Raw genomic sequence first — 476 nt, 5'->3', positions numbered from 1 at the left:
CCTGCTGAGATAATAATATCGCAACACATTGCTTCAAAAGCTATAAGTATTGAAATCACGAAAGCCATGGCGAATCCAAGAATCTATTGTGCAAATGATAAAATATCCAAGACTCAAATAGCTTCTTTAGTCGAAGAATTTGAGGATGTAATGGAAAATATACGTGGAAAGTGTATGGACATCGGTTGTGGTCCTGGAGATATAACAAAAGAAATTCTATTACCGGCTATTGGCTCAAATGCACAATTAATTGGTAAAAAAATAATAAATTGCAGAAATACTTATACAAAAATTAAGTTATATTTACATATATTTAATTTAATGTTTACATTTCGTGAAGGTACGGATATTTTGGAGAGCATGATCAAATATGCGAATGAAACATTTAGTGAAAAACGGTTGCAATACGAGGTATTGGATATTGTAATCAAAAATTTGCCTAAGAAATATATTTCTGAAAGATCGGAAGAGCACAC

General features: G+C 31.5%; 1 protein-coding gene across 1 annotated transcript; it reads left to right on the top strand.

The window, feature by feature from the left end:
* Window positions 1–26: 26 nt before the first annotated feature.
* LOC105461879 lies at window positions 27–470 on the top strand (the record flags this gene model as incomplete). Its single annotated transcript, XM_011708393.1, has 2 exons — window positions 27–253; window positions 341–470. Coding segments are annotated over exons 1-2 (317 nt in total), but the record flags the coding sequence as incomplete, so codon positions are not given.
* Between the last annotated feature and the right edge of the window lie 6 nt (window positions 471–476).

The sequence above is a fragment of the Wasmannia auropunctata genome, unplaced genomic scaffold (assembly GCF_000956235.1).
Source record: "Wasmannia auropunctata unplaced genomic scaffold, wasmannia.A_1.0 LD276035.1, whole genome shotgun sequence".
Lineage (NCBI taxonomy): Eukaryota > Metazoa > Arthropoda > Insecta > Hymenoptera > Formicidae > Wasmannia > Wasmannia auropunctata.
This window is presented reverse-complemented; position numbering and strand designations above follow the sequence as displayed.